General features: G+C 38.3%; 1 protein-coding gene across 1 annotated transcript in view; it reads right to left on the bottom strand.

Annotated features, from left to right (window-relative positions):
* Positions 1 to 15,569, bottom strand: part of CABIN1 (calcineurin binding protein 1) — a 123,123-nt gene that overhangs the window by 22,252 nt on the left and 85,302 nt on the right. Inside the window, exons 31-33 of the mRNA XM_062590094.1 lie at positions 13,516 to 13,612; positions 11,675 to 12,316; positions 10,787 to 10,861 (exon numbers count right to left, since the gene is read on the bottom strand). Coding sequence (XP_062446078.1) covers positions 10,787 to 10,861; positions 11,675 to 12,316; positions 13,516 to 13,612 — 814 coding nt within the window. The remainder of the gene's footprint in view (positions 1 to 10,786; positions 10,862 to 11,674; positions 12,317 to 13,515; positions 13,613 to 15,569) is intronic.

Genomic DNA, 15,569 nt, shown 5'->3' with positions numbered 1-15,569 from the left:
ATATCTTTTTAGTCTTATGTCTGAATTTGGTATCCTGATGAGACTGAAGTCAGAATGCTCCTTAACAAAAAAGTACGTCCTTTTACAAGGACACCAGCCAGAGCACATCCCCACCACGTCGGAAGCTGTCACAAGCACTGGCTGAATGATACATCAGCCATATTCTCCTGTATTACAACTCCAACTTCTCTTCAATATTGTCTTTATTATTTAAACCATGTCTATCCATATTTTCTTTCTCAATCTCTCTGTAGCAATATTTGAAATAAGTCTCCTCGGGATGCCCTCTTCAAGGCACATTAGAACCAGCAACAATATCCATAATCCACATCCTGATGAACCTGCTATTTCCTGAGACTACAATTTTATACACAGAAAAAAATGAAACTTTATAAACCTCTAACTGAGCTGCATTCCACCCTAACAAAAATCTTCTGTTTAAACAAGTGCATCCCAGGACCTAACATCCTGGCTGGTGCAGGCAGCCGCCCCGTCTGCCAGCAAGGCTTTCACACAGACAGCAGCGTTATCGCACCGCGAGAGATGGGATAGTCGGATGAAAAACAGGAATAGAAAAACTAAAAGATAAAAAAGTGACTTTTCTTTCCTTCATGTTCATTTAATGATTGCTTTCCGCAGCAGACAGGAGGAGTGGGGCTGTTAATTATATCAAGAATACACCTCCAGGATAGAGTGCGAGGGGGATGCCATGGCAACTGCAACCGCAACAGTGAACAGAACGGTCACCCTTGGCAGGACCGAGTCCATAAAGGAGCTTGTCCTTTTGTCCCCTCTGTCCCCACCTGCTCCTTCCTCCTCTTTCTTGTTGTCTTTGCTGCATTAATAAAGCGTACAGACCACTCAGGAAAAACAAGTTTCTCTGTAAGCATTCTCTGACATGTTGATGTGCAGGAAGAAAAGATGAAAATTAGCAGCATGTGGGTGGAACAAAGGGGGGGGGACATATGAGGTAGAACTAGAAATGATTATTTTCTAATTATTTAATATTTTACTTATCTCCTCCCATCTGCAGCAAAGCTTCACAGAAGGCTTCTACCTCTTTCTTGAACAGAACAGCATTTTTTTAAGTGAGAATTTGAGAAGAAAATGCTCTAGACATTCAAGGTAGTTCATACAAGCCACTCGTCTTCAAGGCTCCTCAACCGCAATGCTGCCTGCCTTCCGCAGCAGAAAGGGAAAGAAGTGCCCTCGAGCCTCACTCATGGAAGACAATTTTCTCCTGCTCCAAATAAAATGTCACTCTCGCTGTAAAGCCTAACACAGAGACTGCAGTATCAACACACTGATGCTCAACAGTCAATCTGAGCACTCTGCTCTGGAGGTGGTGTGCAGGTCCAGGCCAGCACTTTATGGAACAAGCCTACTGCCCATGTTCCCCTAAAACTCTTTACTACCAGGCTACAGAGTTTAAGATTACCGATTTCCAGCATTTGGAAAAGTCAAACACTGCCAAAAGAGCAAGACAAAACCTCAGTTATCTATTTTGGAATTAAGCTGGACCACAGAAAAGGGCAGTGAGAGCAGCCACGAAACACTGTCTTCAGCAGACGTTGCTTTTATCTGCAGCAAAATCTTTGTACCATCATGGAGCACGCTGGCAGCCTGCCAGGAGCCTGAAAGACAGGATTGATTTGCATAACCTGACTGTGCCTTTGCGTTCATAACAGAATTTACTTGTTTTGATTTCAGTGGCAGCTTCTCCATGAAGCATCATGTTTAATTGGATCTGACATTGAAAGTTACTGAAAAGTTTTGACTGCAGGTTTAAAAAAGGGAAAGCAAAGCAATGAGAGCATTCGGAGCTTGGCTCCAGCGAGTGGAAGAAGGTGGTCATAGATTTGTTGCTTTGGAAGAGGTGAGTGAAACTAAGGGCGAAAGGGAGGATTTTATCAGCCAGGATGGCGCAGGGAGAGCTGGAGGTTTGGCAGCTGCAGCAGGAAAGGGTGGTTGAAAATTTATTTTCTCTCTCTCACTCTTCAGGGATGGAGTTGGTCCCAGAGCAAGTATTTTTTGGCTGAGGCAGCAATGAGTCTTAAATAACTCAGCACTGTTGAAATAGTCCTTCTCATGACATTTAGATGATATACTATATTGTGGGGAGCCAATAGAAGTTTTCAGCTGCTGCAACACTATCTATTACTGTGACTTTCTTCATACAGTTCCACGGTCTCAGGGGTCACAACATGAGACTGAGGAGACATAGTGGCATTTTGGAACTCTGCCTCCAAAGAGTCTCATATTTTTTAGAGATATTAAATCTAGCCTTATGTGCAATGTAGATGACTGCAATGTTTTAAACTATTTGTTTTATATAAATTCAGTTCTCAGAACCGGTAATGCACAGCATACCCTAACATATGATCATGGAAGTTTTACCTGTCCTCTTTACACTTCTTGTCGTGACAGTTTCAACACTGAGGAAAGCTGTAATTTTAGTATTAAGGCACACAGTATTAATTTCACAATAATAAAAATACCTTTTCCAATTTCAAGTCAAGAAACAAAGATGACAGATGTATTCTTAGACCTAAGTATCTCCATATCCACTAATGGAGTGGTCTGTGCACGGTGAAGCTTCAACCTAGCTTGCGCTGCATTAACTTTCTCAGGTAGGCATGCCCTTAACAGCATTGTAAATGAAGAATTTAACGCAATCAGTTTTAGGCAGTCAATGGAAAGGCTTATTAGAAATTCCCTCACTATCTAGAAAGCTTACAACTACTTTTCTACCAGCGCATCCCCTCCTTTGTCTTTAGGATAACACACGTTAAGCTTAATGCTTTGTCAGGGTCAAACTAGTCTGCTTCCCAATTTCTCATTCTCCTTCAACAAGGCCTCTTTGGTATTCGTTTCCAGGCACCATCAATTTTCTATTAAAATGGTACTTGGCAAGACTAAAAATACATCTTATAACTCAGAAAAATAGCATACTGCTTTCACGATCTCTCTAAATCTCTTTGATGAAGTTCTCAGATTGAGAAAACCAAACACCACAACAAGCGCCCTCCAAACTGCTGCTTGACCATGGACTGAATTAATCTTCAGTGTGACTCCAGTAACTTCCAATATCAGTTCTAATGGTAGCAGATTTATGAACAACCAGTTCAAGCGTAGAGAGAAACCTTGGCTATAGACTCCTGTTGTTTCTGTCAACACTGCATGGCATACTACAATTTTCTGTTGACATAAGATTAGACAGTATTCCCGAAAATCCTCTTCATCTATTATTTTAACAACAATCAAGATTATTTACTTATTTTATTATTTTCAGACAAGAAAAAACGTTGAAAGATGTGAAGTATTTCAAACTAGATGCAGATATTTTTCCAACATGCTCCAATTTTTCTTGGATTTTTTTCTTTTAAAAAATATCTGGGTCAAGCAATGGAAATAGTTATCCTCAGAACAGGATTTAGTTTTAGAGTTCTCTGCATTCTGAAAAAACCCGGAAGCCATTAGAGAGAAGCTTTCTATACATAATTATTTCTTACTGCTTTATTACAGTAAAATTAAAACCTCTTCTTTTTTTTACAGCATATCTTGCTTCCACTTAATGTCGCTACTCTGTAAGTGATAGAGAGAATCGGTGAAAGCCTCACACGATTGGTGGATGAATTCATAAAATACAACTTGAGAATATGAAGTCTGTGTTTATTAATCAGAACCCATCATCTTTGTTTTTACTTTTCTCTTTTTTTATTTGACTGTGAGACATTAGCCTTTTGCTAGAAAACTCCTTAAAGCAGACTAAGTATTTTAAAGAGAGTTACTCAAACTAGAGAGTTTGAAGTTTACATTTTTCATTTTTAATCTTTTCTCCGTATTCATAATTAATTTAGAAACTACAAACTTTACTCTTACTCTCTTAAAAAATTTCTGTGCTTTTGCATATGTATCTGTTACAATGCTGCACTCAAACTGATCACAGCAAACAGTAAAATAAATACCGAGAAAAGATGATCAGTAAATAACCAACTGCAAGCAGCAATTGGAAATAGTTTATAAGAACAAATCGTGCTAAACTCACGATATATATCTATCATCTTACCAAATCAGAAGATGAAGAGAATGTGTAATACACTGCAATTTCAGCACATTTGATAGAGGTATATCTCAAAAATCTTGCTCACATTAAGAATTTAAATGGAAAAGCAAAAAAGAAGAGGCATGATTTGGAGCCCGACAGTTCTCCAGCGCAGCGTGCTGCACAGCCACACGAGCCTCAGTGCCGGCACAGGGGGATGTACACCACGGCACAGAAAGCAGCAGCCAGGAGCGAAGCAGCACCGCTTCTTTCAGCGGCATTCCTGGTTTAGAAGCGCTGATTTAAGTGTGCCTATACTCTTATACTGTGATTCACTGTCATGATTCCTACATACATTATTTTAAACACTATCAACAACAATAACAAAATCTAGAAGATCCCACCACCAGCACTCACAAGTTCAAGCAGAAATACTTATTTTCTTCCGATACTTAAAACCAGCCCAACAGATGAGACTAAAAGAAACATATTTCAGCAAGCGGAAGAAACCCAATAGCCTGTATTTAAAAGATGAAATTCTGACCACTCATTAGCAATCTAAAAAACTTCTGGAACTGCAAAATGCAATTGCCTCAGTAATTGCTGAAGGTCTGTATAATATGCAAGGTAAAACAAAAATGTGGAATAGAGCATTTAATTTTTTCTCTGTTCCTCCTGTCGTTAAACTCCTACTCAAGGATGGAATTGCATATTATCACGTCATCCCTGCTGCTCCTCTTTGTTTCAGATCAGATCTGCACTGTATGCAGGATGGGAATAAAAGCTTCACACCAGCTCAAACGGAGCCCACGCTAGCACTCTCCAACCTTCTCCAGTTGCAGCACTATTCACTTCACAACCTTAAATACTAACATAAACAATTACATTCTTTGGGGCAAGAGTCCCACTCCTGATGGGACATCACCTGCAGTCACACACCCTTGTTTGGAAGCTGCCATAGTTTGAATTAAATTTAAATAGTCTACAATATTATTCTCCTATTGCTAAAAATAGCACAGTGTGGCTAAAGAGAATTAGGCCAACACTAGAAAATGGCAATTACTAAAAAGACATTTGGGTAAATCCTTAGCATACATTCAGTTTAGTCACACAACCATCTCAGAGGTTTCTACAAGAGAAGTTTAATATCCAACAAGCAGCAAAATTTAATTCTCTGAAGGACTGGTGATCATACTATCGTAACAGACAGAACAGTAGTTATTTTCAAAGCGTTCACTGCACAATCTTCTGCAGCAGGGAAATCTGGCTAGCAAATATTGCTCTCATCCTGTGAACTCCGACGATACGATAGCAAAGAAAAACAACAGCATTAACATTATGGTTTAAGAAAGTCATGCCAAACTCTGCTGAAATCAATGAAAAAGATCTTAAGAGTCTTATCTGGTAATGTGCTTCTTTTTAAAAAGTAATTATATGGAATACTGAAAGAATGTCCCAGCAGTTGACCGTGAAGATAACTTTGTATCCATTACTAAGATCCTGTCCTTTTAATGCTACTCTGTTCCCAAAAGCCATTTGCTTTTTTATTAAAAAAGGCAGATAAATCACCACACCCATTTTATTCTTTTCTTTCATTTTAGTACAAGTTTAAACAGTACTTCAAGCTTAGATTTTTCTTTGTCATTTGGTTTAACAGAAAATACTTACTATACTAATACGAAACCTAGTCTAGTCTAAGTACAGCAAAAACTACTCTTAAAATTAAAAGCCATCTCTACTATATGGTAGCATATATGGACTAATTCCTATTGTATTGTACTCCTCACTACTTCTGCAAACTATACATTTCTCTTTAGTATCCTGTTTGAACGACCTTTTCAGGCCATCATCTGCTTCTGCATTAGACATCAAAAACCCAAAGTCCCCATTCCCAGGGTTTAGTAAAGCAAAACGCCATTTGCTATGGGGAAATACCTTCAGTTACTCCTAGAAGAAAGAGTTGGACCTAAGTAAGTTTGATAGGACGGAGAGTCTATGTTGTTTGAATGAAAAGGATCCTCACTGTACTGGAACTTGAGTGCTGCAGCATTTCATTCAAGCCCGTACTGAGTACACATAGGTGTATCTTTCATTAAAGGCATCATTAAACACAAGTACACTGTTAAACCTCTTGTAAAGACGTTAAGCAAAACTTGAACTATGAATAGCAACTACATGTACAAAGGTTCCCTTTTTGAAACGGAATTTTCCATCTTCTGACATGAATAGGCGATGTTACCACCCTGCAGAAGATCGCCTAACGGTATCATATTTTAACAGAGAATGCTTCCATTTCAACAGTTCTCCATGAGCACAGGAACTCAGCACAGCAAGGCTTCGTACTGCCATCTTTTCCAGCCTTGTTCAAAGAGTGGAGCCAGCCTTTCTAAGGTACTTCCCAATGTATGTGACCAACTTAGCAGAAGGAGGCCTAAAACGTGTTAACCCTGCATTGGTCAAGAGGATCACAGAGGATTTCTGAAATTAAAATGGAAGTGTCATAATACTGCCATACTACTAAAAAGATTAGATCTCACTGCAATAAATCACTTTGTCAAATTCTATTTACTGGTTACTGTATCGTTTCTTGCTTGAAGAGACATATAAAAACATTTGAACAGACTTGTTACATATTTAAGTTTAAAACTTTCTCAATTGAGCTAGAAAAAAGTTGAAAAGTGATAATTCAAATAACACCCCTAATCTTAATAACAAGTGAAAGCCTTCAAAAAGAAACCATATATTGCCTGGTTACTGGAACTGCAAAACACAACAACCAGCACAGAAAGACATACATCAGGATTGGTTTTTTTTTTTTTTTTTTTTTTTTTTTTAATCAATCTGTCAATTCCTAGGGATAAGTAACTGAAGAACTACAGGCACTGTAAACCTATTCAAACTATCTAATAACAAAGCACTTCTCTGGGCTGCTGCAGCTTTATACATGACATCATTTGATTACAGAAGGCAAATACTTGCCAATTTTAAATAAAACAGGATTCTGTCTGTTGAAAACAGACAGATGTCTACAAGAGCAGCTATTTCTGTGGCTCCATACTAATTCACAGCGTTGCACTAGCAACAGTAAGTCAGCTTCATACTACTTACAAGATCATGCTTGAAGCAGATGAAAATCAGGCTGCAGTATACGTACTACCTCTGTAGTTGGGACTGCCTCCTAAAAGAGCACGCTTACAAGCTTTAAAGAAATGCATCACATTAAGAGTTTTTTTTTTTTTATTGCAACTGACTTAACAGGAAATCTCTCTGTTTCCAGTGAACTTAAATTCTAGCTCACCTACAACAACTACTTTCAATAACAGTTTGTATGCAAGGTTTTCACCATTCTAACACTTTGTTAGAGGCCTGAGTAACTGTTGACTTTGCGTGAAGAGCTGGCATAGCAATCACATACCCAGAATCTTCAAGGGAGCCCAAAAAGTAACTCGGCTGATATATACGAGTCAAGTAGTTTTTGAAAAGGTAAATATATTCAAAATCAAGTAGTATTACTACTTTTTAAAGAAGTGTATTACCAAATTCCTTTTATTATCAAGTCATAGATCACAGTCTGATGACTCTTTTTCCTCAAGATAAACTAAGGAAGTCTTAACATTCTGAGGCAAGATTTATTTATAAAACAATCTCTTAAATATGAGACTATGCACAAAGAAAGATTTCCACTACAATACCTCTTCTGACATTTTTATTCATTTGTTCAGTTCAATGAGAGAGCATTACCATCTTCCTGAGGGGCAAAACTTGGAGAAATAACTTCTGTAAAATGCTAATGAACCACAATTCCCTTTACTCTTCCATCCTGTCCTGTTACTGTGCTAGGACACACACTGTCCAAATGCAGATTTTGACTAGATGCACTGTTAGATAGTTTTTAGCTCGATATTAATGAGTGGAAATCCTTTACAGATCCTAAAGTCCCAGACTTTCCACATGCAGTACAGCCAGCTATAAAAAGGTTAAGAGTGCCCTTCCCTCTTACTTTTTCTCAAGCTTGAAGACAGAAATTTCTTTGGAAAGGAGGTTGGAGGGCATTTGTAAGTGTATATATAGACCGTGCATGTCAAAAAAAAAGAATATAATTAAATATAAGTAAATGTCTTTCTCCTTCAAGTGCTTGTCTTTATGGAGTCACTCACAATGCAGTAAAAAAACTGTTCTCTGCATACTTCTACTTGCTTGGAAAGAAGAACGTTTTGCAAAAATTAGTTGATTAAGTGTTCCCAAAACACGTACCACGGCATCTCAGCAATAGCTTATCATTAGGTTAAAAGTATGACTGGAGCACCGAATGGCCGATCTGCAGCTCTCGAGAAGAGATACCTTCCAGAAAAAACACTGCTGGAAGAAAGTGCCCTGCCTGCTACAGACAGTTTCTTGACAATTTCTTAACTGTTACATGAGAACCTCTTACCTATTCATACCATTTCTGCATTGAAATCACTAACTCCCAATCCCTTTCGGCTCTACATTCAAACAAATGAAAGGTAAAATCTGTCTCAGTTCAAAGATGCATAAGCAGCAGCGGTATTGACGGCCACATGTCTTTGGGGAAAAACACGAGGTAGCAGGTCTTTTGACAAATCAGAATTATACACCATTTCAGTAAGACATTTGAAGGTAACCACTTAATCACAAATAACAGAGTCTACCCTGAGGGCCTGAACCGCATCTACCCTGCTGGACAAGGCACCAGTAAAACAGTATTAATCAAAAGGAGAGGAGGAGAACAAGTATGCATAGATTCAAAGCAATGGCCCATGAAAAGAAAAGGCTCAAGCTGCAATAAAGGGAATGTATCTTAAATGGAAACCAAAATTCTCACCAAATCCTTCTGAATCTTTCACAGAAGAAATGGAAACATCTGCTTTTCCTAAAGGTGCAGAGTAGATAGTGCTAGACCTTTTTAGCTGAGTGGACCTATAGCCCCAATCTTCTTCAGCTATACCAGGTAGAAAAAACTGAAAGAAGGACCTGTTAACTGCATATAAGGTAGAAGGTTCATCTTGCAGTCCTTCTTCCTCTCAGTCAGCATCACTAACTGCAGAGACGCAAGTGCACTTCAATTTTGAGAACCACATCGCTCATATACGCTATCACACTGAAAGAAAGACCAGACAACGTACATTTCTGGAGGTCAGGTTAAGAGAATTAAAAAGAACAGAAGCAATTTCTTCTGGCAATAGATATCAGACTTGTCCCAAAAATTATTTGAAAGAATTATCTGAAAGTTTAAGAAATATATTTGTTTTGCAGAAAAACAGAACAATTAGCTCTTAAAATTCATTTTATGTTAAAACAATATTTAACTTGCTAACAGAGATGTTCCTCCTCAAAAGGTTATGTTTTTACACAGCAGAGAAAGATGCATCTTGCAAAAGAAAAGCCTCAACCAAATCTGAAGGATGAGGAAATATTCTGAAAGATTTTTACTGTCTCTCCATTCTACGAAAATAAGTGCCTAGGCAAGGGGAAAGATGGAAGTGATGGAAAAGCAGGCAATTCTTCCTCTCCCCTCAACCATAATACTTTGTCTGGTAACTGGCAGGCTGGGATGCAGCGTGCGGATATCTCTAGGCTAGTCATAGCTGGTATTTTATGCACTTCTACTGGGCAAGGCACGTGATGGGAATATGAAGTTACAGGAGAGGAGAGTCTTGAGGGAAAGAAGACAAACCTGCAGAAAACCAGAACAAATTATTTCTGCAGCTCATAAAACAAGCTTGTCCAAAATTATTTCCAAAAGGGCTATAATTTAAATCAGTATTGAAAATGATTGAACATATTCATATAGCTCTCTGTTTCTTGGGGAGAAAATCAGAGGGAAGCTTCCTCTTTTACAAACTTAAGAATGATACAGACTACCACTTGTGAAACACCTAAAGACAACAAAAAGATTCTAATTTGGACTCTGAAAAATTTTTTCAAATATTTTAGAAAAATGCTATTTTAATTACTTTTTTAGTGCTGGCAATCTGTAGCACATTAAGTTTTCATAGCATAAAACATACACAAAGCAGTGAGCAGTATTAAAACAGACTATTAACTGGCAGCGTAGATTTTTCTTTCAAAATGCGTTTTATTTTCTAGTTGGACTCTGCTGAGTAACTGCTTCTTTGTGTGCCAGTGGCAGAAATTATGGAAATTATGGCTGTTGCTGCTAGAAGCCAGCAAATGCTTTGGGGCTTTCAACCCATGGTTTGCTGGCAAAATGAATCACCATTAAACACGCCACTGATCCACTTGAGATTTCTTCTTGGCTTTATCTCCCATTAAAGACAGGTAAATAACCATGTCTTTCAAGTTCTATAGTTTCACAGTTTCTGCTGAAAACAACTGCAAGCTAAATGCAAAGTGAGTAACACAAATGAGTTAAATCAGTTTTCAATGATGCAAGTTGAGAGAAAGGGCATCTAGCACCTGAGGAACGCAGTGCAATGTTAGCAAAGGAAGAGTTGATGTGTTTGTTAGCCCTTATGGACTTGGAGAGAAGTAATTTTTGTAAAGGCTCTCATTCAAGCCTGCCATAAACAGAAGCAGTGTCAGTAGTCTAAGAAAAGTGAAGAGCTCCCTCCACAAATAAGGCCCCACTTACTCTCAGATCGTAACAGCACAAGAAAGGCAGATCTTTCTAATTGCTAAAAACACTCAACTACAGACTCGACTGCACAAACTAAGCAATAAAAGCATATTAAAACAAGCCAGGGACTTCATGGTGCTTACCTGTTTCTGTGCTGAGGCTCCCATATGCACCTGGCAAAACTTGACTGCCTGTTCAAGTGCTGCTTCTTCATCTACCTGAATCACAATTAATAAAGTCTTAATTACTTAGGTCACCTATAAATCCAAGGACATTCTGATGAAATGGGGATGTGGGGCAAGGGAGAGAAACAGTACTTCTGTGTCAAAACAGGAGTGAGCTGAAGTTTTTCAGCAAAATACATTTAAAGATGCACATCTTTTCTTAATTTTAACTCCGTGCAATTGGTAGGAGAGCTTTTAATTGATTCAATAACTTAGGACAGGGCTCTTTAGTTCAAAAACATGGAGGAGCCAACTCTTCTGCCCTCCCAGCAGTGCTCTTGCCAAGAGACTGGCTCTTTAGGAGATAAAATTCCAATTTTTCAATATAAATAAGATCAATTTTATCTTGCTTGGTTTAGTGTTTACTGTGATTCTTGGATTTAATCATGTTCCACTAACAGAGAAATCTTTTTTTTTTTTAATTTACCACAGATACAACCAACAAATTCTACTGTAGGCATTACTCTCTGACAAAATGCAGAATAAGAGAGTCTGAAGACTCATTCTCCTGGTGTGACAACTACCACTGAACCCTACTCATAACTTGAAAAAAGTCAGAAATAAAGCCTCCTTTGCATCCTCTTTGCCAAGTCCACAAAACATTACTTTTAGAAATTAGAAGTTTTAATGAACTTCCCACAGAACATATGGTGCAGCTCTAAAAAAGTCAAAAGGAAATGTGAAGAATACTTAGCTGATAAATATCACGAAGAACAGGGCTACTTTCTGCCAGCTAACTCATACAATTTGATCCCAGAGAATCTTCTCTGAGGCCAAAGAGAAATCATGACTAACAAAATACTTTACCTGTTTAATCAGCATGTACGTTTCAGACATGATCTTCTCAATTTTACCCAGGTCATAGGCCATAACTTTCTGACCTTGCTGCCATACCCGGTAAGCATCAAGTAAAAGTGTTTTCCCAGACTCCACATCCTCAAGTAATTTTCTCTTCCTGCTTGATCTCTGGACAGGCTCCTCTACAGGTATTGCCTGAACTATTCCTTTAGCTGCCTGCTGCTGCTGTTTGGAGCTGATACTTAGCTCTTCCAAAGAGAGTTCTGCAGTCCGGCTCTCTGGGGCTCTCTCCTTTGAATTCCTGCCAGACTGAAGATGGTCTGGTTCACTGCGTTTACATGAAGAATCAACTTTTTCTGTGTCATTAGAATATCCATCAAGATCCATAGGCTCAACTGAACCAGGCCTAGGGAGCTCTTTAATTTCCTTGTCATTCTTGTTCTCTTGTTCTAATACGTCCATAGCATTGGGGATCTGTCCCTGGGTCACTTCTTTTACTCCATTTTCAGTACTATGTACTACTCCATCTGACAAAACTGGCTTTTTGGGGAGGACATCCTTCCCCTCTTCAGCATTAGTTTTATTAGAGACATCTGTTGTCATCCTTCCTGAAGCAAGGTTAGAAGACCTGGAACCTTGATCTTCTGAAACCTTAAAAAAAAAAAATAATTCTTGGCTGTTACGGAAAACAGAGTGCATTTGAGCACAACTATGAATACTGCAAATATTAACCATGAGTACCTCTACATTACTGCCTCTACTGAAGAAAATGCTTTTATTCCATGTTTGTTTGTTCTTTTTTGTAGATATTAATCCAAGCCACAAGTCTTACAACTAAAATATTTTAATCAGTGAAAACATCTTAGAGAATATAAAACCACAGACTGAACCAAAGCTGCAATTTTTTTCCCCCTCTTTTCAATCTATACTGTGTTATCCAACTACATAGATCCCAAGGTTTCAATAGCAAGGAATTTTCTTCTATATATTGAAACCAAAACTGAGCCTGGTTTTTTTGGTAGCTGCAGATCAATCTCAAAGTAAATTTCATAATCTTCCCTTTAGTTATTCTTTCATAACTTTCTTCTTGTGATTAGATTGAGAAGTTTGCAAAACTCTGTTCTAATATTTGAATTTTGTGCCTTTATTTTGGTGACAGTCAAAAGGTAAAAAACCTCAGTACTACAACTCTTCTTTGAGAAATTGCTAATGATATAATTCTTCCACAAGGATTTATGGAAGAATTGTATTTTATACAGAGTTGCAGTGTTCTTAAAGACGTTTTCATTTAGTTTGTTAAGCCTATATTCTGTGAATTCAGAAAACCATAAGCAGCAAGTTCTTCCTTGAATGTGTTTATTGAATAAGCTTCCAAGTTCCAGTTATCTGGATCTGGAAATTGATTAGCTTCTAAATGACATTTTAAAATTAAATCTTTAAATGTAATAGCAGGTATGCTGATTTCAAGGACTAGCATTTAAAAATGGCCAGGAACGCAAAACCTAGCTGTCTGTTTTGCTTCTGCAATAGGAACTTTAGTTCATTTAAGAAAAATTCCATCAGATTCCACCGGAAAATGCAGGTGTTCTCATAGCCCATGTAACTTGCCTAATTTTTGAAATTTAAGGGAGAGTCGAATCAAACTGATTATTAAACATTCTCAACCACTACATTTGGATTTTGTATCTCAGCAACAGAACAATGCTGTAAGACAGCTTTCTGTGCAGCTGCCTATAAACAAACAGTAGTAGAAATAAGTAATATTAATGTAGCCCTTTAGTCTCAGGGGAGTCAAGGAACGGAGAATCTAAGCACTGAATCAATGACCACCACACACCCTGCTGCCTTACCTGCGTCAGGTCGTTGAGCGTGTCCTCCAACACTTTCACTGTAAGCACGAAGGCTCTTTGGGCCAGCACCTGGCGATCTGCATCACGCAAGTACTTCCTGTGCCACAGGACGAGAACAGAAAAGAAGCTAAGTGCCAAAAGCTTACTGGACTTTAAAAGCAAGAACCAGCATACATGCCTGCACACACACGTGCGTATATGTAAATATATAGACATATGTGTGTGTGTATATATATACTTTTTAACAATTTTATAACAAATTAGAAGAAAGCAAAACATATAGACTCATGCATTGAAATTTAACACTTTAAACTTGACGCGTGTTTCCCTCCACTTCTCCCCTTCCCACAAACATCAAGGATGATGACATTCACAAAGTAAAAGATGGATAGCATTATCCACAATGGAAGGATGAGAAGAAGTGTTAAAAGCTCCAGAGCAAAACAGACAGCCAGAGTTGCAATTTTCTTGTATCAGGCCTTCAGGGCCTCTCAAATGCGAGCTTTCTATTCAAACTTTTTCTTGAAAAAGAATTTCAGTCACACAAAGCCATCTAGAAGTGTCAGGAGATTTTCATGTTCTAGATAAACTGTGCACATAAGATTAATGCCATCAGAAAATCCTTTTTTCATAGGTCATACCAACTGCCTTTGGATTCAGCTTTCAGAACTAAAAACATTGGTGAGCTAACATTCTTTTTTCTGTTTAGTAATATAAAAAATTAACATTACCATAAAATTTATTCACTCTAAAACTTCATCCACTTTACTAGAGCATTGTAACTCCACTGTATGGTGACACCATGATTTATTCCACTTTCAAAGAAACTATTTCCAGTCACCAACCCCGTCTAATGGAGTTTGATGGAAAACCGAATTTCTATTTCAGAACTGCCTATTTTTAATGAGAAATAGTTAAAAATCAAGTAAATAATTTTGAAGGGCACTACCTGGCCACAAAGTCACCAATTTTAATATAAGCATTTTCTTCCAGACACATTCCGCTCATTTAGTAATCTTCTGTTTTGCCGTTCAGACACAAGATACAAATATTTGACACATCATCAGTTCAGTAACAGCCAGCAGTTCCGCTGAAAAAAGCCCTACTTTCAAAATTAGAATTGTTACAGGCAGATGTCAGACACACCCAGAATATTTGCATTTGTAAGTTCCTGTAATGACTGCAGTTCAACATGGCTGGCATGGGCTGATCCAACATGTCAAATTACTTGTTTGTTAAATTCAGTCTAGACTTATAAATAACATAATATTTTTAGCACAACTGTGGGCCCGCCTAGGACAAAATTTAAGCCTTCTATGGTCCAGTACTTCTGATATGCTAAAAGTCAAAATATTTTTGGCTTCAAGTTTGCTGAACATGTGGTGACATATTCCCAGACATACTATGATCTATGCAAATTCGCATGCACTCACACTCAAAAATGCATGAAGAAACCTTCAATGCCTTCAACTTATTGCCATCAGTCACTCAGTTCACTTTCCTAAGCATTTGCCAGAGACTTTTCCAACATTTCCCACGCAGAAAACAACTGGAATTTTACCTCAGTTGCTTCAGTGTTTTCGTTAGATGTTTATTTTGGTCTTCCCAATGATAAGAACCTCTACATAGCCCACATTAAATAGCTTTTTTTTCCCTTCTTCTTCTTAAATAGAGTTAATGTAATTACAATTAGGTCACCCCCAAATAGGATAAGCTTTTTAAGGAGCATCAGCTGCCAACAGCCGCAGAGCCACTGTCCGGCCAGCGAGGGATTACGAGACGCAAGGCGCCGGGGCCACGACCCGCTCCACCGGCCGCAGCTCTTACGCAAGGGGCCGGCCGAGGGGCACCGGAATTGCCGTGCTCCGCTCTCCCAGCGGATCCCTCCGCGTGAGGGAATACCTCGGCAAGGCTGGGAACCTGCTCCGACTTCCAACGGAAACATAGAGAAATTCTAGACTATTCTGGAATCATTAACTCCAAGTAACTTTTGCTATTGTTACACTGTATGTCTGAGAAAGTCTATCTAAAGTCTCTTTTATTTTTTTAAATTA

This window comes from Rhea pennata, chromosome 17 (genome assembly GCF_028389875.1).
Source record: "Rhea pennata isolate bPtePen1 chromosome 17, bPtePen1.pri, whole genome shotgun sequence".
NCBI lineage: Eukaryota > Metazoa > Chordata > Aves > Rheiformes > Rheidae > Rhea > Rhea pennata.
The sequence above is the reverse complement of the archived record's forward strand: the minus strand, read 5'-3'. Positions and strand labels throughout refer to the sequence as shown.